Below are 25399 nucleotides of genomic sequence, written 5' to 3'. Positions count from 1 at the left end.
CACTGTCTAATTTGATAACGATTAAAGAATAAAAAAAAATCCTATAATCCGTTACATCTATCTAGCTATCATTTTGAGCCAATTTTTTTTTATCGCTTCTTAGAAAATCGATTCCTCATTAGTCTGTTGAACTCTTGTTTTGCAGAAAAAAATTGAATATTTGAAATTGAAAAAAAAAATCAACATCAACAACAAAAATCAGACAGATCATCAATACTGTTTTTTTTTGCTGATATATATGTTGCTTCGATTCCAGCCATGATGGATTCAATGAAAACATTGAACTTTAATGTGATTGAAAATGTTTTCTCTTGATTTTTTTTCTTCTAATTAAATTTAATGTATTTTCCCGTTTATTTTTTTCAATTTATAATCAAAAAAAAGTCTAATTGTGTAACAACGTTTTAACGGGTAAAGATGATGCATAAAAATGCAGTCAACATGAATATAGGTTATATTCATTTAATTAACATTCATTTTATGCATCATGATGATGATAATAAGATTATCATCGATCTAAACGATTGGAACGAAATGTCTACTGTAATTGTTGGAAATAATATTTTGCTGCTGCTGTTGTTGCTGAAATCCTATGTTCACCAATCTATTGATTTTGCTGTTGTTTCATATATTGTACATCGATTGGCGAAAAAAAGACAAAAAACAAATACAACACATTCCAATCCAAATGCGAATTTAATTACTTATTTAATGTTTCAATGAAATTTTGATTCGATGAATTTTGTTGTTGTTGTTGTTATGATGTTCATCATCTTTCGATCATGATCAATCAACATATTCAAAAATCGTTTAACATGAATAAATGATAATGATAATATGTGAAAATTCCAAGAAAGGGTATATTCGATCAAAATTGAAAAATAAAATAAAAAAAAATTAATCGAAAAATTTTTTCCGATTAATTTTTGTTTGTTTGTAAAATTTTTTGTTTTTAAATGACTTGATAGCCGATGAGTTCTAATCATCGAAACATCACCGATTACATTTGAATTGGCCAAAAAAAAAGAAATAAAAATGGCGTATGGGAAATGATCACATCGTATCCATCCATCTCATCTCATCTCATCTCATCACATCCTTATTCACTGGCTAAAAACAAAACAGAAAAAAAATCTCTGATGATGATGATTTCGATTTGCTTATAGCCATTATTTATTTTAGCTAATAATATTTAATTAAATTACGTTGTCACGAATCGCTGAAAGAGAGAGAGAGAGAGAGAGAGAGAAAAAAAAAAGATCAACCAACCAACAAGAACAAGAAAATTTTCATAGTGATGATTTGACCGGTCTTTTCATCTCTTTTCAGTGATTGTTTTTTTTTTTGGTTTTAACCGAACCGAATAGCCATATTGAATATATATGGAAAAAAAGTGCAATAAAAAAAAATTTCAAAAATCGCTTACTTGTTATTATTGGTGCCATACTTAAACATAGCTGTTAGCTAGGTTTTTTTTTCTCGAACCGTCTTAATGATGATTATGACGACGATGATGATGATGATGATGATTTTTGGCCTAAAAAACCAACCAATTCAAAGATGTTAACTGTATATAGTGATATGAAAAATGTAAATCGAGATTCGGGATTTGGTATTTAGCCAATGTATATTTCAAATCATAATAACCGAAAATCCATAAAGCACACTTGTTGCTGCTGTTGTTGTTTTTGTTGATCACACACAATCCATTGGGTCATTCATCTAAAAATATCTATTAATTTAGAATTGAATTTTTTACCAGTTAATTTTATGGCCATTTTTTTTCTTCCTGTATTTAAACAGAAAAATAAATTGAAATTTTTTTTTTACTTGGAATTCAATTTAAATTTCAATCAAAAAAAAAATCCACGATAATAATGATTATGATGATGATGATGATTGAGATGTGAGTACCAGACAGGAACGTGAAACCTTCAATTTTCGTTTTGTTTGTTGATCTATATAATTCCGATCGATCAATAATGATCGATATGTTAACGTTTTATCATTTATAGTGGACTCTATATACTAAACTTGATTTATAATTAAATTAATTGATTGAATGAATGAATGAATAAAATGTAGACAAATGAAATAAGAGAGCAGATCTTGAACCTTGTTTGTCTTGTTTTTTTTTCGAATCCGTCATTATAATTAATGGCAACAAACAACAGGTAAACAAAAAACAATTGTTTGATTGAAATCCAAGGATTTTGAAAATCAAAAATCGAAAAAAATGATACACATTTGTTTGTTAATTTGTCGTTTTCGTTGTTGTTGTTGTTATTGTTGTTGTTCACTTGATTGATTCGAATTTTTTTTTTCTATTCCATGAACAGAAAAAAAACACCAAATTAGATTCGATTTGAACAATTTTTGACGCATCCTCTTTTTTTATTGATACAAAACAAAAACCCCATTTTTATACACACATGAAACAATACAACAACAGGTGTAAACAAAAAAAACGTTTATGATGTTGATAATGATGATGATGATGATGATAATGATGGTGGAAATGAAATATTGTGTTTTGACTAACAGAAGCTTTTTCTGTAAATGAAAATGAATGAATTGAATGGAGAATTGCATTGAAATAGCTGTCAAGTGAGTGTGTGTGTGTGTGTATTAGAATAACTTCTTCAAAGATAATTATTATTGTTTTTTTTTTGAAGAAAATTTTTCTGTTTATATGTGTATGATGACATTCATTCATTCATTTTTTTTTTTGGCAAATTTTCTTTTTCCTATTCGAATTCTTTTCATTTTTGTATTTATGTTGCGTCAAGGTTTTTCGTTTCAATTCAGAAAATAAAATTAAAGAAATTTTCATCAAAAAATGACCAGATGTTTGCATTTTCAGTTCCAATAATAATATAATGAAAATTTAAAAATTCTTGTTTAAAATGTTTGTTTACTTGTTTATGCAAAAACCTGCCATCTATTTGAATGAATTGAAGCTGCATTGTCATTTTCAGTCAATAGATGGCATTTGTGCAAAAATTGCTGATTTTAAATTGAATCCATTCATTCTTTTCATTGATTCATTCATTCATACAAGTACCAAAAAAATACAAAAAAAAAATCAAAATATTTATTCATCAATCAACAGGAAAAAATTATCTTTTAATCCATTGTGTGACCTGGACAGTGTATTAACGATAACATAATCATAATAATAATAATAAGAATTGTGTAAACAGTGATTAAAATTATCCAGTGAATAAAGAAAATCTGACTATATAAAGATTCTTATGATATAATATAATATAATATTCCGGACCAAGAAAAAAAAATAATAATTATAACAACAACAACAAGAATAACAACAACATCATCATTATTATTATTATTATCATGCAAATTACATATTTTTTTTTCGTTTGTTTATTTTCATTTTGGAAGTATTAAGAATAATAATAATAATCAATCAGTCTATGTGTGTGTGTGTGTGTATGCTGTTGAAAGACTATATATATCAGTGTTTACAATGAAATGAGACTAATCTTTTTTTTTCATTCTTATTTTTCTTCTTACTCCTCTCGTTTTTTTTTTTGTTTTGTGTGTGGAATCTCATTAATTTTGATTTTGAGCTTTGTTATTTTGATAAAAAAAATCTGTAATATAAACCAGTGACAGACAAGAACAGGAAGGTAAATCATCATATTTTCAATTAGTTTTCAATTTAATGTGTTTTTGTGTATGCTTGTCTGTCATAAATATCAATGTTTCGTCTTAACAATATTCTTCATTTAGCCCATGTGTATATTGTTCTTTTTGTTGTTGTTGTTGTTGTTGCTTCATCCACAAAGAACAAAGAAGAATATTTGAGCAAGAATAATGGTGATGTGTGCTTTTAAATGACACATTTTTTTTATTTATTTCTTACTTTATCTCGCGCAAAATGTCCACATGGACAATTCACGCTCCATTGTTAAATTAACTTGAATTAAAATGTCAAAATTAAATGTGTTCATTTTCTCTATATTCTTCTCATTAGCATACACATTGTTGTTGTTGTTTTTCATGTTTGGACGGTTTATCGCAATAAAATTTTTCAAATTGAAATATAAGATCATCAGAAATGGAATAATCAATATTTGAAATGATTTCTTCCACATCAGCTGGTAAACGTAATAACGATATATCGGAAAAATCTGAAAATAAAAATAATAATGATGATGATTAGGGCAACAACAACACATTTATTGTAAAAAACGTACCGAATTTGGCAAAGAATGTTGGTGATAAAGGCAACGAACTTTTGAGATCAAGACTTTCTAAATTACCAGATAATTTCAATGTTAGATTCGGCTTAGGTTTTTGTGGTTTCAACAAGCCAGTAACGGAAATAGCAGGTGAACTCATTCTCCTAAATGATCGTGATGGTGGCTGTAAACGATTTTTATTTTTAAAACATGTCGGTAATTCTGATAACGTATCTGTTTCCTGTTCAGATAGGTCTGAACCTTCTTCTTCTTCTGAGCTATAAGTTCGATTCTCCAATGTTGATCCTATTGTCGACTGGATGATCATTAAATTTTGATTATCATCATTATCATGTTCAACTTTGATTTGTAATGAAGTGGAATTAATATCAATGTTTGATTGGTCATTTTCATTTTTATTATCATTATTATTATTTGCCGCATCAACTGGTGAAACACTAAAACGTCCTGATTTTACTGGTCGTTCCCATGATCCTAAACTGGATGTACGTGCTAAAAATGGTTTTTTACCAATGTTAATATTGGAATTATTATTATTATCTTCATCCGCAGTTTCAATTTGAATCGTACTATCACAGGTATAAAAGTTATTTTCATTTTCTTTATTTTCATCATCAATATCATTTTCAATTTCTTGATAGACGGAAATATCACTACGTAAAAATCCGTTTATAATGAAATCAAAGTCATCCAATCTGTATTCGATACAATGTTCGCTACAATAGCTATCGATTTCTTCAAATAATTGTTGCAATTCTCTCTGTAAATGTTGGCCATCATTTTGTGGTACGAATGCCAATCGTATAATATGTTTGTTCATTCTTATCGCATCACGTAATGCTATGACACCATCCAAACCAATGTCATTCAAACTTAGATCGATCGTTGTCAATATGCTATTATTACGAATAATATCAGCGATAGCTATGGCGCCTATTTTTCCAAGAAAAAATTGATTAATCTTTAAAATCAGATGGGAAAATCCAGTTTCGTTATATATTTACCTTCATTTGTGATGTAAGTAGATGATAAATTCAAATATTTGAGCGTTTTTGATTGTAATAAACCTTCTTTGAGGATTAAAACACCTTCATCGCCAAGAGAATTGTATGATAAATCCAGACCGATCAATGATCGACATTGAGACTTTGTTTTTTAATTAAAAAAAATGGTAAAATAAATAAATACATTAGCACTTGACTTTTTCCTATTTGTTTTGATGCAAATATACATCAGACATCATAAATAAAAATGCAAAAATAATAATAAAAAAAAATTTATTTACCAATGTTTGAGCCAATCTATTCATAGCTCTACTTGAAAGTTGATTATTACTAAGATTTAGTATCAAAATACCAATATTTTGTGACATTAAATTATTTGTTTGTGATTTGGATGGATCAAATAGGCTAAACATTGAACTGGAAGCAGCGGTTAATGGTTGATGTGCAAGACCTTCACAAATATGATCTAGACCAGTGTCTTGAATGAAATTATTTCTTAGATCCAATACATTAAGAATGCTATTCCCACGTAATAGATTTCCAATTTGAACACAATCAGCTGAACCGATCTTATTTTCACCCAAATATAATTCACGTAAACTAGTGTTGAATTTTATTGATGATACTGTATTTTGGTATCGTTATGGTAGTAGTAGTAGTAGTAGTAGGAGTAATAAATCATTATTATTTTACTGAACGGAAATGATACTATGAATTATTATTATTTTTATTACCTAATATTGCCAAACGTCTTCCGAAAAGACCTGCATTTTCTAAATGTAAGGTGACCAGATGTGAACCAACACGAATAGTACGACCCATAAAAAGTAATATTTGTTCATTTAGGCCTGTATTACTAAGATCCAAATATTGTAAACATGATGTCTATTGATGCAAAAATATTTTCAAATATGAAAAGGAAATGGTAAAAAATGAATTAATTGTAGTGACTGTACTGAATCAACATCATCATTATATGCTTACTTTTTTCAATGCACGACACAATGCTTGCCATCCAATGATACCGATTGATTTATTATTGGCAATGGACAAATGTGATGCCGATTCATAAAATTCAATCATATCGAACAAAGCCGAAGCACCCTAGTTATAGTTATATAAAAAAAAAGAAAAAAAATGATGATGATGATGATGATAATAACAATAATAGACATTCAACAAAGGAAGATTAGTTTTTTTTCCAATATTGCTATCATTATTATGATTATGATGATGATGACAATGAATTCTAAAGCAAATAAATGCTAAGAATTTGGCAAAATTGCTTCTAGCCTTCCACTAGGAATTAGTTATATCTTGATTTTTTTGCTTTGTCTCTGTGATGCAACCAATCAATACAAAAAAAAGAATGAAAATATAAACTTACGTCACAATCAAGATCACATGAATCAAGATCAATAAGACGGAAAAGAACACGTTTTAGAATCTCTTCCAATGCTTCACAATGATGTGGATCCAATTTTTTTCCTATTGTTTGATGAAATGGAAACAGAATGGAATTAGATATTGGAAAGATATATAAATTTTTTTGTCATGTTCATACAAAAAAGTCAAAAAAAAATCAACAACCAAAAACTAGAATTACGATCAATGTGAATAAATCGATTTTCGTTATAAAAGTTTGTCCATTATTTGACATAATCATCATCGATGAAGAAAAATGCCAATAAACATGAATATATAAAGAATCATAAATCATCATCAACTTTATTTTTGACTATTAGTTCTTTTCATAACATCATTATTTAATGGAGCTTTTCAAGTTTTATCTTATCGAAGCTAAGTAAAGTTATCCATAAATTCTGTAGTCGAATAAGTAGTTGAAACTATCGAATAAAAGGATTGGAATCGATGACATTTAAAATTTTCGGTTCAGCCAAATTTGTATCGAAAATCGAAATAAAACATTTTTGGATATTTATTCAAATTGATTGAAAACCATTTGTCGAAAAAAACAAATTTATAATTTGGTTTGTTCGATTTTTAGTCGAATTTTCGTTCCCTTTGTTGATCTGTTGGCATTTTTTTTAATCAAAACAAAATTTTCACAAATTTAAATGAAACACAGAATTGCAGACAAAAACGGAAAAAAAATTCAGCTGAAAAATCAGGAAACAAAAACAGAATTTATTTATTCTTCTTCTTTGCATATACACAAACATATGTCAGGCATTTTTTGTTCATTTATAAAATTTTGTCTCTTTTTTTCATGTTTATATTCATGTTGTATTATATAAAATTCCACAACAACAACGACAACAACAGCGACTGCTGTTGTCAATTTTTTTCTTTTTTGTATAATGATTTTCACATTTTAAGAAAAGAAAACCTTTTTTTTCTGATTCACATTTTTTGTTCTTACTTTTTTTTTGGCTGTTCATGTTTTTTAGTCATCATTTATTATTCAGACTCAACACACAAACTCACAAGCGCAAAAACGGAAGAAAGAAAAGAAAAAAAAAAATTAAAGTTCATTAATGCTTGAACACAAAAATGAAATGAAATGTGTGTGTGTGTGTGTGTGTATGTTTGTCTTTCACATCGTTGATAGTTGATTATCACATCAACGACTATCTCACATTAGTAAAAGAATCATCATCTTCATCAACATCATTAACCAAATTCAGATCTTATCAAATATTAAAATGAAACATTTATTCTGAACATTTTTCTTTTTCTTCTTCTTTTTTTCCCCTCTTTTGGAACATGGAACATGTGATAATTTTCATTTTTTTCTTAGTTTTCTCCTCTTTTTTTTTCTTTTGACGTTTGTATTGAAATTTTTCTTCTTTTTCATTATTATTAACTATTGACGACTGATGACTGACTGTTTTGTGCACTAAACTTTTCCTCTTTTTTTTTCTTCTTCTTCTTATGCTTCTTGTCAATTATCGTAATACTGTCATATTTGAAATTTTTTTTTCTTACTTTTCTTTTTCAATTGACAAAAAAAAGTTTGTAAAGGCGATTTTTTTTCTCTTCGTTAGGTTTGGAATTCAATCTAAATCAACTTTGAATGAAATGAAATTGTATTGAATGAATGGAATGTCTTTTGCTGACATAGAGAGAAAAGGAAACTAGAGAGAACGAATGAAATGCAAATATACTTTTATATTATGCGTTCGATTGGATAAAATTTCATGGACATGTGTCTGTTGTCAGCGTCGTCACAAGCAGCACAATCATCATCAGAATAAATGAAGCGGATTAAATTGATTTTTTTTTATCGTTAACATTCTTACTGGATATATGATATTAAATGATGAAAAATAAAATGGCCAGAATTATTATTTCGGCCAAAAAAAAAAATGTGTCCCAATTTCAACAAGAATTTCGGTTCACAATGAATTTTGAGAGCTAGTCATAATAACAATAATGATGATGATAGCAAAGGTGGCCAAAGAAAAAATAAGATCGATAGCCATTATTATTACACACAACACACGAAAAAGTAAAAAAAAAATTCCGTATCGATTTTGTTTGTTTGTTTGTTACTAGTTTTAGAAAAAAAAACGAATTCTATGACAATATAAATAAACTATAAAATAAATTTATTACAAACAAAAAAAAAAAACGAAATGGCATCGATTATTTTAACGATTTACGATTCTTACGAAATGAAATTTATGATGATGATGATTATGATCATTTAAAATTAAAATTTAAAATTTTTTTCATCATTTGATTGAAATTTCTGATTTGGATTAATAAAGATTTTTAGAATTCAGACTGTGTTTGCGCGCATTTTCTGGTCAAATTGATCAAAAAATGTAATATTTGACCATTAAAAGGAAAAAATCTTGAAATCTTCTCTTCTATTCTAGGCAACGAAATATTAATAATAAGATTAAAGAATTGAACTTTGAAAATTTCTTTTCATCGATAATCCAATAGCGTTTTTTGCAAGTAATGTTGACGAAAAGACATTCTGTCAAAAAAAACAACAACAACATTATAGCAGTAAGTGTGTGTGTGTGTGTGTGTGTATTCATCCATTTTATTCTTGGGTTTTTTTACTGATTCCAAACAAATGGAATGCCTTTGGTTTTGTTTTTCTTTTTTTTTGGTGAATTTCTTTGAAAAACAAATTTTTTTTCTGCTTTCAAAGAATCGAAGATGAAAGTAGATAACAAAACTGAACACAACAGCACAACCAACAACTTGAACGACGAAAAAAAGCGTCCTGAAATTTGATGCAAACAATAGCATCAGTATTGATATTTTTTTCCAAATTCTAACAAAGAAAAAAAATGTGTTTACTTATCATATCCAATGTGTGCATTTTTATTCAAGTTTCAAATTCATTCATTTTTTTTATTGTTGAAGAAAAAAAAAATTCTTCATACAGAATAATATGGCTTGAGAATGCTGTACAAATCTCAATTGAACAATAATAATCAAATTAAGAATGGATAGAAAAATTTATCATTTATGCCCCTGATACCCAAAACGATGATGACAGAGTTAGCCAGGGTTTTTTTGACAATTTTTTTCCTTTTCTCCCTTTCTTTCTCTCTCAATAGCTCTCAATAATAATCGCTTTCATAAGGGATAATGGAATTTGATTCAATAATTAATAAGAGTTTCATTTTTTTTTCTTCATTGAAATCGACATATCATTAATTTTTTTTGGAGATATTTGTGACATGTGAAAATAATGCACATTCTTATAGTGAATGGTAAATTTTGTGTTGATGGTGGTGATGATGGCCGGTGATCGAGTTAAAAGCATAAATGGATATCCGAAAAAAATGTGCTAAATTTATACCAGAAAAAATGATAATCATGCTGTTGGAACACAACCATAGAATTGTAAACGTGAAAATTTAATTCTAAAACTTATTTCAACTTTCATTTCCCATTTTTTTTCAAGAACCAAGAGAGACAAAAAGTTTGTTACACACACACATGGTGAGTTTTTTCTTCATCATTTATCTCCATTTAACTTGGTTCAGTGTTATAAATGGAGATACTATAAATGTAAAAGTTGTGGATCACCCACTCTCTCTTACTCTTTTTCTGGACTAGCTATAAAGTACGACATGTCGATCCATATTCAAGTGATTATAATTCACACATACCCACACACACACACACACACACGAACGCCAAAGATAAAATGTGTTAGTTATTATAATGAAATGTATGCAAAAAAAAAAATAACAAAAGATGGAAAATTTTGGACATGTTGTTTTAGCTATTTGATAACGATAAATTATTCTGTAACTTTGAAATTCCTGTTAGTCATCATGTAAATCAAACGAATAATAATTAAACCAGAATAAATAACCAGAATTTTAACTGTCTGTCTTTATATTTGATGAGTTATAATGGCAACATATCAAGGCCAGATTTTTTTTTTTTTGTAAATAAATTATCAACACCCTAATAATCATATATATACACACATAATGTATGTATAAACCGTCAATAACAATGACAATATTTTTGTCAACATTGTCGTCATTTGTCAAATCATCATTATTTTGTTTGCTTGTGTTTGTTTATTCTTGAAAAAAAACAGTTTTCTCGTTTCAAAAAACACACACACAAAAAAAAGTTTGTCCTGTTTACCAATTATCACTGTACATAGAACATAGTGAAAATCAAATGACGATAAAATTAGATAACGGAAACTAATTACCATGAAACACATATACTCACATGTTCATGAACAGGGCGCGAACAGGATTTTTTTTGTTTTGCTTTCTCTTTCTATTTTCGTTGATCCGTTAATTAAAAAAAAACTTTTCATCATCATCATCATCATTTTTTTTCGTTAAACGTCACGTTCTCATTAATTATTATAAACGTATATGTGGTCAGAATAGTCCTATTTTACTAAACAAAAAAAAAATAGGTAAAGTTTTGAGGCCATTCAGTTGTTTTTTTTCCATTTTAAAATCATTCACAGAACATTTTATTTGTGTTGACGCATGTGTGTGTAATACCTCTGTTTTTTTTGTTGTAAAAATTGAATTTTTTTATTGGAAAAAAATTTACTGCATGTTTCGCACAATAATAATAATAATAAAAATAATGATCGATTGATGAGAGTTGAAAAACAATTTGAAATGAAAATTTTTTTTTTTAAAAAAAGTAACATAAAAATTCACTTACCACGAAGTATTAGATCCTGTGCCCGTACACGAATCGATTTGAAATTCTACAATAACAATATTAAAAATGATGAAAAGAATAAAAAGAAATGGATGAATGAATGAATGAATGAAAAAAATAATAAGATTGTATATTGTGTTATTTTGGAATTTTATTCTATATTTCATCGGTTTTTTTTAAAAATTTTGAATTGCGTGTGTTACTGCTTTTTTTTTGGTTTGTGTGTCTTTGAATTAGAACAAAAAATGTTTTTTTCCATGTTTTGTTTTCGTTCATCACAATGAAATTTATATCAAGCCATAGGCAATGTAAACAAAAATAAAAAATTTACCTTGATTTGTTCCAAAACACTTGGTATTGGCTCAATATTTTGTTTGGCACATGCGTTTTTGAATGCATTCATAATGGAATCCAGATCTTGATCATCTTCTTCTTGATCAGCTGTAGCTATTTTGTGTGGAAAAAAAATGAATAAGAAAAAAAAAGAGGAATAAGCATTGATGATAAAATGAATATGTGATGTTACATTCAATGTTAATAGCAACATAATCATTTCCTTCCTATTTTCAAATCATTGTATGGAAATCAAAAAAAAAAAAAATAGAAGGAAGAATAGTGACAAAATATGATTCCAGTGAAAATGTTTGAATTTCAATTTCGATTTTTTTTTCTTTATTGGCAACAAAATCATTTCATTTCATATTTGATACACGTTACTCAGTAAAAAAAAGAAAGAAAAAATGAAATTAGTTTTTTCAATCGCACACACACACAGAGAGAAAAAACAATAGTAAAATGTCAAAACCAAAAAAAAAAATCCAATGTTTTTGATTGATTCTTGCCTGCCTGCTTGCCTGCCTGAAAATAAACTAATGAATTTGGTTTTTCCTTCATATTATTGCTATAATGGAATATACTGATTTATTGATTATACCGAATAACAAACAACCGAACCGAACCAAAAGTAATCGATTGAAAATGTAAACATGACAAGTAATCAATAGAAAGAAAAAAAATTCAATCAACGACGACAACAACAACAACAACAAAAGAAACAGAAAGAACAAAAAAACAAAATGTTTCCAAAAGCGTAGAATGAATGAATGGATAGATGTATTGTATGGAGCCTACGTATTGAATTAAAATTAAATTTAAAAATTTTCCCTCGGAGAATTTGCGCTTCAGAAATAAAAGATAAAAGAAGATGATGGAGATAACCCATTATAATGATGATGGTGATGATAATGTTGATGTTTTTTTTCTATATTCGTTCATCATTATTGTATCGTTTTTTCACTTGAATTATAATGATCGTGTGATGAAAAAAAAAATAAATTCTCAGAATTATTTAATTTGGGTATTAATGTGTAATTAAAATATTCAGAAATTCTGGAAAAATAATCGAATGAATGAATTAAATGAATCCATTAGCATCATGATAATAATTATGATGACTGGTGGTGGTGAATTTTATGAATGAAAAACAAACTTAATCACCATAATAATACATATCCATTAAATAGCAATCAAAATATTCAGTTTATTCATTTGAATCCATTGAATCTTTTTTTTCCATTTATAATGGATGGTCAAAAGTAAACAATTCTTTTTTTTTGCACCAAGTTTTATTTAATACTTTTATATTATGTCCACAATAAATTTGTTTGCACGCTAACACAGTTTCAAATTATGTTTGGAATCTCTCATTTTTTTTTTTTATTATTTAGGATGAATTTTTTCTCCAATTTATTCAATGTTTTTTCTCGGAATGTTTCATTTTTTTTCTGTCGTCGTCGTCGTCGTCGTTGCTGTTGTTGTTGTTGTTGTTGTGGTTGTTGTTGTTGTTGTGAATATTTTTGCTCAACAAAAATAATAATGAAAATAAAGAACCAAAATGAATAAAAAATAAAATTGAATGACGTAAATGTGGTGAAAAAAAAGAATGTTGCCATTACAATTTTGTTGTTGTTGTTCATAGGGTTCATATTTTCAATGAATTCTAGCGTCTATAAAGTGTGTGTGTGTGTGTGTGTCTCAACTTTTTTTTTCTCTCCCAAAATGATGTTTATTTTCTTGTTGCCGTTGCTACTGCCGTTGCATTTTTGTTTACGATTGTTTGTTTGGCCTAGAAATGCAAGAATTATTTTTTTGTTTTCGCTTTTTTTTTCTTCTTTTTTTTGCCTTTTTTTACACATTCTATCAATGTATAATGAAAAATAAAAACAAAAGAGTATATAGGGATATTTTTTTTAGTAATTTATGAGCTTTGATGTTTTCTATTTCTTTTTTGCTTCTTTTTCATTGTCGTCATCGTTATATTGTTATATTCCATAAGAATGTTCCAAATTCCTCCATAATAATGATAATCACAACGATATTCACCATATGGAGAAAATTCTGTTCAATTCTGGTTATAATCAACGATGTTGAACAACATTAGCTATTTTATCGTCAAATTAAATGAAAAAAAAAACAACAATGATATCATAATTGTGACAGCAGCCTATTATGATTATTTGAAATTACCGGGTTATTTTATTTTGACATTTAAAATGTTTGATAAATCAGGAAAAAAAACTTTCAAGAATCTCAAGAAATTTGTACCAGAAAGTAAAAATAAAGACGACGATAAACTTAATTTTTTCCCGGTAAACATAGTCTAGTTCAACATAAAGTTTTGACATTATTTTTTTCCCTCCTTTCAAGGGAGTGATTATAGTAAAGATGATGATCATCATTAAATAGACAAGTTTTTTAGTGATGAAAATAATGATGATGATGATGATGATGGTAATAACAGTGAAAAATAAAATTCTCTCCACCATTATTATTAGATTGGTATAACAAGAAGAAATAAAAAAAAGAAATGAATCATTTCCACTTTCCATCAGTAACTCGTTCATTCGTTCATTACATTATATACAACGAAATGTTTGTTTGTTCTGTTGGTTGGCCGGAATTCCGTATGTTATGATGATAATAAAATACACACACTAATACACAGATATTGTTTACATCGTTTTTTTTTCTATTCATTTGTGATTCAAAAAAAAAGTTTCAATTTATATATATACAAAATGTCTAAAAATCAACTAAAATCGATATAGTCATTTCAATTCAATGTTTATAAAATGGAAAGAAAAAAAAATTTTTTTTTTGTTTTGTTTTTCTTACCAAATGGATCTGGTGCTTCATGATATCCAGTGACAATGGAATGATCTTCTGGAAATTTAACTGAACGAACCGTTTTACCACTACTACCATCTTTATTATTGACAAAATCATTGAATGAAATTGGTGTTTTTGTCGGTGATGATGGTGCCGATGTTGATTGATTCTGTTCTTTTGTTGTATCCGGTATTGCTAATGAAGTTGATGCTGATGATGATGATGAATCACTATGATTACGATGACGAGATGAATAAATCTCCATCTTTGATGAAATTTTTATTTATTTTTTTTTGTTTCAACACAGAAAACAAATATATTATGTCCGTTTTTGTTTTTGGTTATGAAAAGAAGATGATTTCAAAAAGATAAAAAAGAAAAATCTTTGTATTTGATTAGTTGTTGTGACAACACACACACACACAAAAAAACAAGCACAGATTTAAAGATTTTATCTTTCCACTTAAGATTTATATTGATTCAATTAGATTGATAGTAGGAAAACAAAAAATAAAATCACAGAAGAAATTTATTGTATTCAAATGATGAATGATAACGATTTAAATTAAATTAAACAAAATCAAAACTTGTGATGTTGTATTGTATTGTTGTCGATAGATAAGTGAAATTTCTTGGATTTCTATCTATTTTCCAAATCCAATTTTGTGTTGTGGTTGCATTGGATGACAAGCGATACTATGCGATAAGAGATGTGAGCAATAGAAAATTTTGGTTGAAATCAATTTTGACAACAATCGACAATTCAATTTTTCAACTTGTTTACGATGTACAGTTATTATTATTATAAATTCAATGTTATGTGATGACTATGTATTATGTTGATTGATTGTACTTTGTTCATTGTCACATACACACACACACACACACACACACTCAGAAAACAATGATGAAAATGGAATAAGAGCTTTAGAATTTTTTTGTTTTGTTTTGTTCGTATCTCAATTAAACTTATGCATACTCACGCACACAACTTGATCCAGAAAGGAATCTCATTAATTTTTTTTTTCATATCCATTGCTTCGATTCATCATTATCAAGTTCATTTGAACTGAAAATTATTATTATTTTTTTTTTGTTTTTTTTCCATTCTTTTTTTCTATATTCTTTATTTATCATTTGTTCATGATGACAAATTAATGATGATCATGATCTAGTCCTTGAATTGATTGCGTGTGTGTGTGTGTGTGTGTTTGGAACATTGAAGAATGATAATTAATTTATAATCTTTGATGATGAATCTATGGAATTGTAAAGGTAAATGAAATGAAAAGAGAAAAAAAATTATATTAATGTGAATGAATGAAATACAAACAAACAAACAATCGAAAAAAAAAATTCCGGATAAAATGAAAAAGACAAGAATAATCATGATGATGATGATGATATGAAGTTTTTTTGTGATTATGATTGATTGATTAGTGGATGGTTGAATCACCCATCAATTTGGATTGGCAATAAATAAACAAAACAAAAACAAAAAAAAATTAGATATGAATGAATGGACTATCATGACGACATGACATTTATTGTTTTGTTCCCTTTCATCTAAAGAAATAAAACTTTATTGTGCGTGTGTTTTCCGACATTCAGGGTTCCACCTATTTCTTTTCCATTGTTTTTTTTTTGGGGGGGGGGTAATGATTAATCTCATCGATGATGAAACACTCGAATATATGAAACGACAATCATAATTGAGAATTTTTTTTCTCTTCCACTTTTTTTTCTGCTTATACAATGACATTTGCGTGAGTTTGAATGAATGAATGAATCTTCGTGTTTGTTTGTTTTTTCTCCAATAATGGCATTCAATTTTTTTTGACAAAGAATCGGAATAAACAATGAATGAATTCATTTCTTATTTCAAACAACATTCAAATATCAAAAAAAAAAAAAAAAAACATCAGCTATATATACCAAATGAAGAAGGATTTGTTTATTCTTATAAAAATAGTCCACAATCAATATAATAATGATGATGATGGTAATAGAAAGAAAAAGAGAAAAAGAAAATCTCCAATCATCATTCATCGGATTTTCAGATCCGAAAATATATTTATCGATTCAATTCACTGTCGTTTTTTTAGTTAATGTATTAATATATACATTATTGGGTTTATGGATGATGAGAATAGCATTTATATTAATCTCATTTGTTAATGATTTTTGTCCATGATTTTCTCCCATACATCATCATCATTGCCCTTATGTGATTCAATATATATATAATAACACGATATGAGATATTTGGAACAATAAAAAGAAAGAGAAAGAAAAATAAATAAATAAACAAATGAAAATGAATTCAATCGTAATGTATTATATGGGATGGAATCGTATTCATAATAGGAATTTTCATCATGGATCCATTGATTGTTTGCCAATGATGATGATGATGATGGCGAACAATAATTTAATATCCAATGTCATGAATGAATGATGACTAAACAGTATATATATATTTAATTAATTAATTTGTAATCATGTACAAAAATAACTTCTGAAAACATCTGTCAAAAATGCTATTAAAAGGTAATGAAAAATCTTTCATTCTTTTTTTTCTTTGCCATAACAATGGTAACAAATATTCCTTATCATCATCATCATCATCATCATCATCTGACGACATTGATTTGAAGGTAGACAAAAAAAAATTGAATGAAGGAATCATGATAAAAATAGCAACAAATAATGAATAACGGAAAAAAACTGTACATCCGGATCGATGATTGAAAGATTTTTTTTTTTGGTGTAATGTTTTTTGATATGTGTACGTGTAGGTGTGTGTGTGACTGGTATATGAAATTATTATTTTTTTTTTTTCATCATCATGATATATATGAAATATGAAATATCGACAAATCAAATTAAAAGTGTTTTTGCGTATATGTATGTGGTATGCATTTTGATTTATAATTTTCATGCAGAACATGAAAATTGTAAATTGAAAATCAGAATGCAAAAAAAAAATTACTTTGATTAATTGTGTAATGGAAAACAAAACAAAAAAAATTCTAACCAACATGTCGAATGGAATGGAATTCATAAAAGAATCATGAAAAAATTCCTAATAGTGAATTATTGTTAAAAAAAAAATTCTGCCTTTCAATCAAGCTGATTATTATTGTGGTATATATATATAAAGGAACTAGAATTTAAGCCATCAAATTGAAATCGTTGTTGTAAAATTAGGCTACATTTTTTTTCTCCTGTAAATGGTCCAATAAACCGAATAAAAGACACTACTATTGAAGATTTAGTCGATTTGGTTTTTTTTGTTCGTTTGATAATTCCAATGTTCGCTAATTTCCACTTTGAATTGAATCAATGGAACCATGAAATCGACAACATCGTCGTCGTTCTAATTTCACATAAAATTCAATAATATCGTAATAAAATTAAAAGAATAAAGCTTTTAATAGAAAAAATTCAAGTAATTTTGGCAATGAACAAACACACACACACAATCATCATGATGATGATGAAAAATTCTGGATCAATGGAGCTACAAACACACACACACACACATCGAACGTACAAATGAAACAAAATAAGTATCAGAATATTTGTCAGAATTGTCTTTATTGAAAAAAATTAATGGCAAAAACAAAGATTCGATCTTTTTCATCATCATCATCATCATCAACATTGAAAACAATAAAATTCTCCAATGTATCGAAAGTTTTTTTTCCAAAACACTCATTCTATAGAATTGTGAAACATGAAAAATTTTTGAACTAATATAATATGATAGAAAACAAGATGAAATTGAAAAAAAAAAAATTTTTTTTGCTGACCATTCAACATTTCGAAAATACTAAAGATATTGGTCCAAAACGAATGAAATTTGGTGAATGAAAAAGAATCTCTCTCTCTCTTTGGTTGATATGAGATATGAGTATCTTTCTTCAACAAAGCATAACAAAAACAAAAATTCTCGCCTTCATTCAATCCACCCACACACACACACACCATAATTCAAATCCAAAATACTCCTTCTAATAAAAACAAACAATATACGTGATTTGGTGAAGAATCACGTATATTGTTTGCTGGAAAAAAAACGGAAACAAAATCAACAGAATTTTTTTCTAGACTAGATGAATTATAGAATAAATGTTGATTCCTATTTTTTCCCCAATTTTTTTCACATCGAATTCCGTTTGTATTAGTAAAATTTTCATCATCTCATTGACTGTGGGGTGTGGTATAAATCCTAACCAAAAAAAAAAAAAACAATACAAACATACAATAAGTAGAATGAAAAAACTACGAAAATCAAACATGAATGAATGAATGTATAAAACGAAAGAATAAATATTAAACAAAAACAAATTCTGTGGCAACAACAACAAAAAAAATTCCTTTTCGTTGTTGTTGTTGTCGTCGTTGTTCAGATAAGCTTTTTGGCTTCATCATCATCATGTAGTAGCATAGTTGAATGTCATTAATTCTGTAGTTATTGTTGTTGTTGAATGTTGTTTACGTTGTCATCATCATCATCATTATCATTCGTTCAACATGATGATGTATATTAAGCCAAAATAGAAGAAAAAAAAATTATATTTTAATCACAAATGAACATCTATTGTAGAAAACAAAGAAAATTTTGAACGAAAAAAAGTAATCATCTTAATCATCATCATTATATGGTGCGTATTTAGATGAAAACTAAATTGTTTACTACACTGTCATTGTGGTGTGATGTATCCAAAAAAAAAACTGATTATAAATTCAATATGCGAGCAAAGAATGTTGTTGTTGTTGTTGTTGTTGTTAATACATTGTTGGTTATTGACAAACAATAATAAACATTAAAAGCAATCGTGAACAGAAACCAGAAACCAAAGTCAATCAATATATGTCAATCGTAAATATATACAGGGCGTCCGTAAAGTAACTGACTGATTTTAATTGAATCCTATTTTTTATGTATGAAATTTAGATGCATGAAGTGCTATGCAAAATAAAGGAAATTTATTAGGATTTTGTATTCCATCATTGAAATTTTTTAAAAATCACCATATCGCCCGAAAAACCGATAATTACCGATCGATGTCCAAACGCGGTTTCACCACTGCCAGCCAGTGGCTGTATGTGACTGTGTGTGGCCGTACATGCCAGTACTGGCACATTAACAAATGACGGTAAAATTTTATGGAATTTTCATTCAAAATTATGCATTCTCCTCAATCAGTTCAACATTTAGGATCAAATGTTAAACTGATTGAAAATGATTCAGATCAATTCAAATTATTGATATTGATGGTACATGAATTGTCCACGACTTGTGCAAGGGAGCAAAAAGTTCGGTATGTTTTTATGGATTTTTTTGTCTTTTGTTAATCTTGAGAATCGTTCTTCCAATGTCAACGTTGATGGTGATAATCATGTTCATCATACGACTAGTGTGAAGTCAAACCACGAAAATTACGTGTTTTCTTACATTGTCAGATAAAAATCTAAAACATTGAATAACGTCAGTCATTTCGCAGTTGGAGCTTTGCGATTTTTCAACTTTTTTCGAATGCAAGTAACCCTCGACTTACGATATTTCTGGGACATGATGACCATAATGTTTGTAAATCGATTGGTTTCTGCCCAAAGAAAGATGTCCAGGCTACCCCTGACTTACGGTAGATCACAATTAATCGTGAGTCAAAAAAATCGATTACTTGTTGTCTCACATTAGTAGAATCAATATTGGCATCAATCATAAAACGAAATCTCTCCAAATGGAAAGCAGGGCACTCGAGCAACAAATGCAACGAGGACTGCATCGATAAGGAGCAAAATGAACAATCAGAATTATTCAGGCCAAAACGGGATAGATATTCGCCAAACTTTCCATGATTCGAAACAAATTGCGTTAAAATAAAATTTGGTTGAAGTTCAGACTTTAATCGTAATTGAATTGTAGGGAATCAAATTTTTCAAGAAACGTTGAATATTCAGAAAAATGGATCGAATTTCTTGTCAATTTGGGCCAAACTCATGGAAATACTCGTATTAATCAATACAAAAAAGATCTCTCAAGTTGTGCGGTATTTTGTTGTCTCACATTGTCAGATATGATGATAAAAATCTAAAACACTGGTTAACGTCAGTCAAATCGGCATTTCGCAGTTGCAGTTACAGTCATTTCTTGGAGTAAGGAATGGATGTCAATCACCCGAATCATCGAATCTACTGAAATTGTTCGTGCACCATTTGGTTAATTGGTTAATTTGAGAAATTTAAAATTAATGAACACTGTGAAAGTGTTTTTTAAGTTTGATCTCATATGGTAAAAATGGCGAAAGATACTTATGCCACCGCAGTTCGTAAATTTATTGATTTGTAAATAATCGAAATTTCATCGGCTTTCATCCAAAATGTTAAACTGATTGAAGAGAATGCCATCAATATGATTATTCATTTTCATTGTCTTCATAAAAAACTTTATCAATAAAATATTGTTGGTCCTTATGCGTTGACTCAAACCAGTGGACAATTCATGTACCATCAATATCAATAATTTGAATTGATCTGAATCATCTTCAATCAGTTTAACATTTGATCCTAAATGTTGAACTGATTGAGGAGAATGCATAATTTTGAATGAAAATTCCATAAAATTTTACCGTCATTTGTTAATGTGCCAGTACTGGCATGTACGGCCACACACAGTCACATACAGCCACTGGCTGGCAGTGGTGAAATCGCGTTTGGACATCGATCGGTAATTATCGGTTTTTCGGGCGATATGGTGATTTTTAAAAAATTTCAATGATGGAATACAAAATCCTAATAAATTTCCTTTATTTTGCATAGCACTTCATGCATCTAAATCTCATACATAAAAAATAGGATTCAATTAAAATCAGTCAGTTACTTTACGGACGCCCTGTATATATAGTATGAATGAAAAAAAACAAAAATTCTCAATATCTCAATGACAGTGTTGTGTATAGAGATTTTTTTTTCCTGTTTCATTTTCACATTAATATAATGAATAAACAAACAAACAGGATTGGTTGACAGAATTAATAAACATAATAATAATAGAAAAAAAAAATCCGTTTCTGAATCGAAATTCCTTGATTCTTGATCAAGTTTGATTGTGTTAAATTTTTGATTTTTGTAAAAAAAAATTCTGCACTGCTAAACTAATGAACACTGAGAGTATTTCTGGATGAGAAAATTGAATTTAGCTAATAAACAAAAAAAATGACATTTAACCTTTTTTTATCAGGCAACAGCTAAGCCGTGAAATAAAAATTCATTAAATCAACATTTTTTATCGTATTATACACATTTGCATTTCATTAATAATTGACATACATATATACACATTGAGTGAAAGAAAGATGGATCATGAAAAATGTGATCGAGAGAATATTCTTCAATGTGTGTGTGTGCGTGTGTGTGGCACCTTGTTGTGTCGTTGCCTTGGATTCAACCGGAAAAAAACGACGACGAAAATAACAATTTTTCAAATTTATCCGGAATATATTAAGTAAAAATTGGAACGAATTTTGTTTTTTGTGGTGGGGAGGGGAGGCGAACAACAACAAAATGTACATACAATTTATTTTTTTTTCTGTGTTGTTAAACAATTTGTTGTTATTATTGTTGATGGATGGCTAAATGGATGGATAGATGGATGAAATGGAAGAATCAACGAATATTTTTCAAAAAAAAAAAATTTTGGTTGAATGAATTAACGATGTGTAGTAGGTGTGTTTGTTTGTTTGTTTGTTTGTTGAAATTAAATATATTTAATGATTTGAATTAATCGGTATATATATAAATGAATTTAATCACACAAAAAACACATGTACACACACACAATTCAAATGGGCAATGTGATCTAGAGTGAATAATCATCAGATACGATTAAATGAACAAATCAGAAATGAATTCATTGTTATGAATGTTGATTAGATTCTCGTTCTTTTTGTTGTTGTTGTCGACATTATTTTTTATATATTTTTTTGATAAGATATTTTATTCTTATAGACAAAGTTCGAGAGAAAGAAAATAAAATGAAAAAAAAATTCCTACATCATTGACAATACAGTTACGTCTGCATTCATACATCCATTACACACACACACACAAACACATTGATAAATACATTTACCCGACAATGAAAATGCCGAATTGTCGTTTGAAGAAAAAAAAATTACCCGACAGAAATAAACACACAGGCGCTACTATTACTACTAGTACTGCTGTTGCTGCTGCTGCTGCTGCTATGGTTCCGTTGAATGATGGTAATGATGATAATAATGATAACCATCCAACAACATTAATATCCAAAGATTTAGCTTTCAATTATCACCACCGACACAAACATGATCATCATCATCATCACCTTCAAGCACATTTTAGTAACAAAGCAAAAAAAAAGTAGATTCAAGGCTGCAAATTTGAATGAAGAGAATAGAAAAAAAAGATGAAAATTTTCAATGTTATGAATCCAGGAAGGAAGAATAATATGAGAAAAAAAAATTATAAATAATAAAAATAAAAATTGTCCACAACCACAATCATCTTTATCATCGACAACAATAGCAAAATATAATATGAAGAAAAAAAAAGAAGAAGCAACTGAAATGAAGCCACCATCCAATAATCCATCCAAATTGTTTATTGACGTATATAATATATATAAACATACGACATACAAAAAGCATTCTGTTATGGATGGCGCCAACTCAGTTTGAATCATTATCATTCTGGATCCATCCATCCATACATTCATTCAGAAATTAATGCTGTTAGCAAGTAAAAAAAAAAGTTGAAATACACTACTACTATCATCACCACTACTATTATTATGGCCAGAAAATTTTTTTTATATATACTAATTGTATGAATGAAATTACAAAAAAGAATAGTAAAAAAAAATGATATGATATATTTGGTGGTGTCGCCACCTAACACATACACACACACACAATTCAGAAAATAAAAAGATCACCCTGAAAAAACAGTATACGAATGAATAAAAAAAAAACAAACTGGAATAAAAATCAAATGGTGAATAATCCATTCAAACAAACATCAAGAGTTAATGTATTGTTGTCTTATTCTATAGTGGTAGTGTTGTTGTTGTTGTTTGAATCGATCATCAAAATATATGAATAGATGTATGAAAACCAAATGATGAAATAGTAAATTCTATTCATTGATTCTTGATGATGAATCATTGTTGAAGAAAGATGACCTCTCTCTTTTTTTTTCTCAAAAACATTCTATGAACATATAGAATAGAATATATTTTATTGTTGTTTCTTCACATCATCATTATCATCATCATCATCGTCATTTTTTTTCGCACTAAAGTGGACATGAACAATGAAAAATGACAGCATACTGAGTATAGTAACTACTAGTCTGTATGTTATATAAAACCATAACAACCACAGTATATATTTTTTTTGATGTAAATTTTTTTTTTGTTGAAAAATGAAGTTGTTGTTGTTGTCAGTGTAAATTCTTTCAATGATAATATGATATGAAGTGTCACAAGCGGCCTGGAAACCTGCACTCATAGTTACATGAATTTAATTTTTTTTTTCTTTTTCAAAAAAAAAAAAACAGATTTGCTTGTAACGAAAAAAAAATAGAAAACTTTTCCATTTCCAACTAAAGGAACAAAAAATGATTATTATGTCCCTTGATATATAAAAAATTTATGTGAATAATACCCAAACACGGACACAGACACACACAGGGAATCATTTTGGATCAATTTGATATGGCCAGCCACATAATTGATGATGGCTCTCTTTTTTCAGTTGAAAAAATTGTCAAAAAAAAATCAATTTTATATATGTTACCAAACACTATACAAAAAAAAAAAAACGGGAATCTGAACTTAGTGATCTATCTGAAAGTGAATTTTCATTATTAGGCCATCAGGTAATTCAAAGGTGTGTATTTACAGTCAAAAAAAAACGAAGAAAAAAATTCTTTATTGAAAATAGAAAAGCATTAAAAAAAATTCCTATGACCGGAACTAGAATTTTAACGATGTAATCATGTTTGCGTAAGCAAACAAATGTTTGTGATGATTATGAACAACCAAAAAAAAAAAAAAAAAAACATCATCTCAATGGAATGAATAAAAGAAATTAAGCATCTTTATACATTTTCATTCATTACTTATCTAATTATCTTGAAATGTAAAAGAAAGAAATGAAATGTGAAAATAAAGACCAAAACGTAACATGAAATGTAGTGTGTCCAAAACGTAAGTTTCGAATGAAAAAATTCCCTTTTGGGTAAAACAATGGTATTTTATTCTCATCATCTTCATTTTTTTTGTCTGTATTCATTTCGTGGAATTTATATCTAATTTTATTCTGAAGGCCAGAAACTTTTACAATTAGCTATGAATGGACAGAAAAATAATTGATGAAATTTTGTTGTGGATTTTTTTTGCTCATGAAATTATGAAAATTTTTTTAAAATCATCAAAATGAACATGGTGGTTGATGAAGATTTTTTTTTTTTTTGCTATCAAATTATCAAATGATCATCCACAATTATGATGATGATTATCATTACAAAATATATTCATATCTAATATTTATGTGGTAATAATTTGTTTCCATTCTCAAGGTTGAATTTAAATTTTTTTTTTGTTTTGTTTCTGTCTTTGAAAATTTATTACAACAACTCATTATATTCATGTGACGCCAGCGCAATTCATGTTGAACATTCAGGGAAAAAAAACCTTACCACAACAACTACAACTTTTGACATTTAAATTTTCAAACAAATCGAAAAAAAACGGAAATACAAATAGCGCCATCCAATGTTTCGAATCGAAAACGTTTTCAAAAA

The 25399-nt window shown here is 28.0% G+C and overlaps 1 protein-coding gene across 2 annotated transcripts; it reads right to left on the bottom strand.

The window, feature by feature from the left end:
- Positions 1-3077: 3077 nt before the first annotated feature.
- LOC124492044 (uncharacterized) lies at positions 3078-23132 on the bottom strand. Of its 2 annotated transcripts, XM_075729990.1 has the most exons (11): positions 22128-23132; positions 14549-15801; positions 11706-11821; positions 11375-11420; positions 6621-6721; positions 6218-6337; positions 5968-6118; positions 5515-5858; positions 5234-5375; positions 4224-5162; positions 3078-4157 (listed from the first exon to the last, which is right to left on the bottom strand). In XM_075729990.1, exons 2-11 carry the CDS (start codon positions 14805-14807, stop codon positions 3997-3999), a joined length of 2379 nt encoding a protein of 792 aa, XP_075586105.1. In that variant the 5' UTR covers positions 14808-15801; positions 22128-23132; the 3' UTR covers positions 3078-3996. The 2 variants fall into 2 exon arrangements, with proteins under 2 accessions (XP_075586105.1, XP_075586110.1); XM_075729995.1 differs by lacking the exons at positions 11375-11420; positions 11706-11821; positions 14549-15801; positions 22128-23132 and adding an exon at positions 6824-7047.
- Between the last annotated feature and the right edge of the window lie 2267 nt (positions 23133-25399).

The sequence above is a fragment of the Dermatophagoides farinae genome, chromosome 1 (assembly GCF_024713945.1).
Source record: "Dermatophagoides farinae isolate YC_2012a chromosome 1, ASM2471394v1, whole genome shotgun sequence".
Lineage (NCBI taxonomy): Eukaryota > Metazoa > Arthropoda > Arachnida > Sarcoptiformes > Pyroglyphidae > Dermatophagoides > Dermatophagoides farinae.
The sequence above is the reverse complement of the archived record's forward strand: the minus strand, read 5'-3'. Positions and strand labels throughout refer to the sequence as shown.